The following is a 1,396-nucleotide window of genomic DNA, read 5'->3' on the forward strand; positions in this document are numbered from 1 at the left end:
CCCGGGCAGCCTCTACTGACTTGGCTGTCATTTGTGCATGTCTTTATATGCATTTTATTACATATGTCTTCTCCCCTGAGTGATAGGTAGTACTGTTCTGTACTACAGGATCCTGTTTTCTATTTTGTCGGGGTCATTGTGCATCTCACTATGCTGTAACTGCCTTTCTCCCCACGCCCTGATCCCCTTATTGTGGGTGGATGGGTCACTCATTCATCATTGTAACCTCAGGGCCTGGCATGCAGAAATCAGCAGCAATAAATGCTTCATAAAGTGAGGAGAGTGCTCTGACCCCTGGTGGTACCGCACCTCCTTTCCAATGCAGGAGGCAAAGGTCAGCAGAGGGGATGTGTGTGTTAGGACCATCTGGGGCCCTTAGGCCGCTCTCCTGCTGGAGTGACTCAGGGGAGAAGGACCCAACATCCTTGGGCTTGGGCTGTGGGTCCCACTCTTCCTACTGGGGGGACTCCTGCCCTGGCCCTGGGCGTTGCTACCTCCCATGGGTCAGAGACATCACACCCACCCAGTTCTGTCCTGTCCCACAGACTCGTCTCTACTCCATCGCAGCCGCTGTGGTTGCTGTGACTTACCCTGTGTGCAGTGGTTTACTGTGCCTTGGGGTGAAGGAGAGACCAGGTATGGGGTGCAGTGAGAGCTTGGGAAGCAGAAGCTGGGCAGGCGTCCCCTTGGGGGTGGGTTTAGGTTTTGAACATTGCCAAGCTAAAGTGTTGCCTTCCTGTATTGTAGACCCCTCTGCTCCAGCCTCAGGCCAAGGCCTGAGCTTCCTGGCTGGGCTGGGTCTCACTGCCTGCTACCCACCCTACCTGAAGCTGGTTGTCTCCTTCCTGTTCATCTCAGCTGCCGTTCAGGTACCTCTGGCCAGCTGGTTCCCACAAGCTCAGCTCCAGCCATGCTGAGAGTGCAGTCTCGCCTCTCCACTGAGTTAGGGTCAGGCTTAGTTCTATAGGAAGAAGGCTGTAGCTGGCACATGGTACAGAGGGAGAGACCTAGGTCAGGCCTGTGGGATTGAGGAGAGCAGCCTAGGCACTGAGAGGCTGACAGCATCACCCATTACCTAAAATGTAGTAAAATTCACCTGATCTTAGCTGTGCAAGTAGTGAGGGTAGCCTAAGAGTGGTGTTTTTATCTATGGTGGGACATATATCCTTTGTGTGAGAGATGGTGGCAGCAAGTCAAATTCAAAGTCCCAAAGAAGCCAGACTTGAGGGTCCTTGCCCTAGACTTCTAAGCTTCTATTCCCAGCACACACATGTTCCTGTCTACCTCCTCAGGTGGAACAGAGCTACCTGGTCCTGTTCTGTACACATGCCTCCCGGCTGCATGACCACGTCCAGAACCTGGTAGTAACCATCCTGGTAAGGGCACTTGGGGTGGT

At 53.5% G+C, this 1,396-nt stretch overlaps 1 protein-coding gene across 1 annotated transcript in view; it reads left to right on the forward strand.

Annotated features, from left to right (window-relative positions):
• The window catches only part of MFSD2B (major facilitator superfamily domain containing 2B), a 14,518-nt gene that overhangs the window by 8,490 nt on the left and 4,632 nt on the right, over positions 1 to 1,396 (forward strand). Inside the window, exons 7-9 of the mRNA XM_023511885.1 lie at positions 509 to 636; positions 748 to 869; positions 1,293 to 1,376. Of these exons, the coding sequence (XP_023367653.1) occupies positions 509 to 636; positions 748 to 869; positions 1,293 to 1,376 (334 nt within the window). The remainder of the gene's footprint in view (positions 1 to 508; positions 637 to 747; positions 870 to 1,292; positions 1,377 to 1,396) is intronic.

This window comes from Otolemur garnettii, unplaced genomic scaffold, assembly GCF_000181295.1.
Source record: "Otolemur garnettii isolate 467f Iridium unplaced genomic scaffold, OtoGar3 scaffold00022, whole genome shotgun sequence".
Lineage (NCBI taxonomy): Eukaryota > Metazoa > Chordata > Mammalia > Primates > Galagidae > Otolemur > Otolemur garnettii.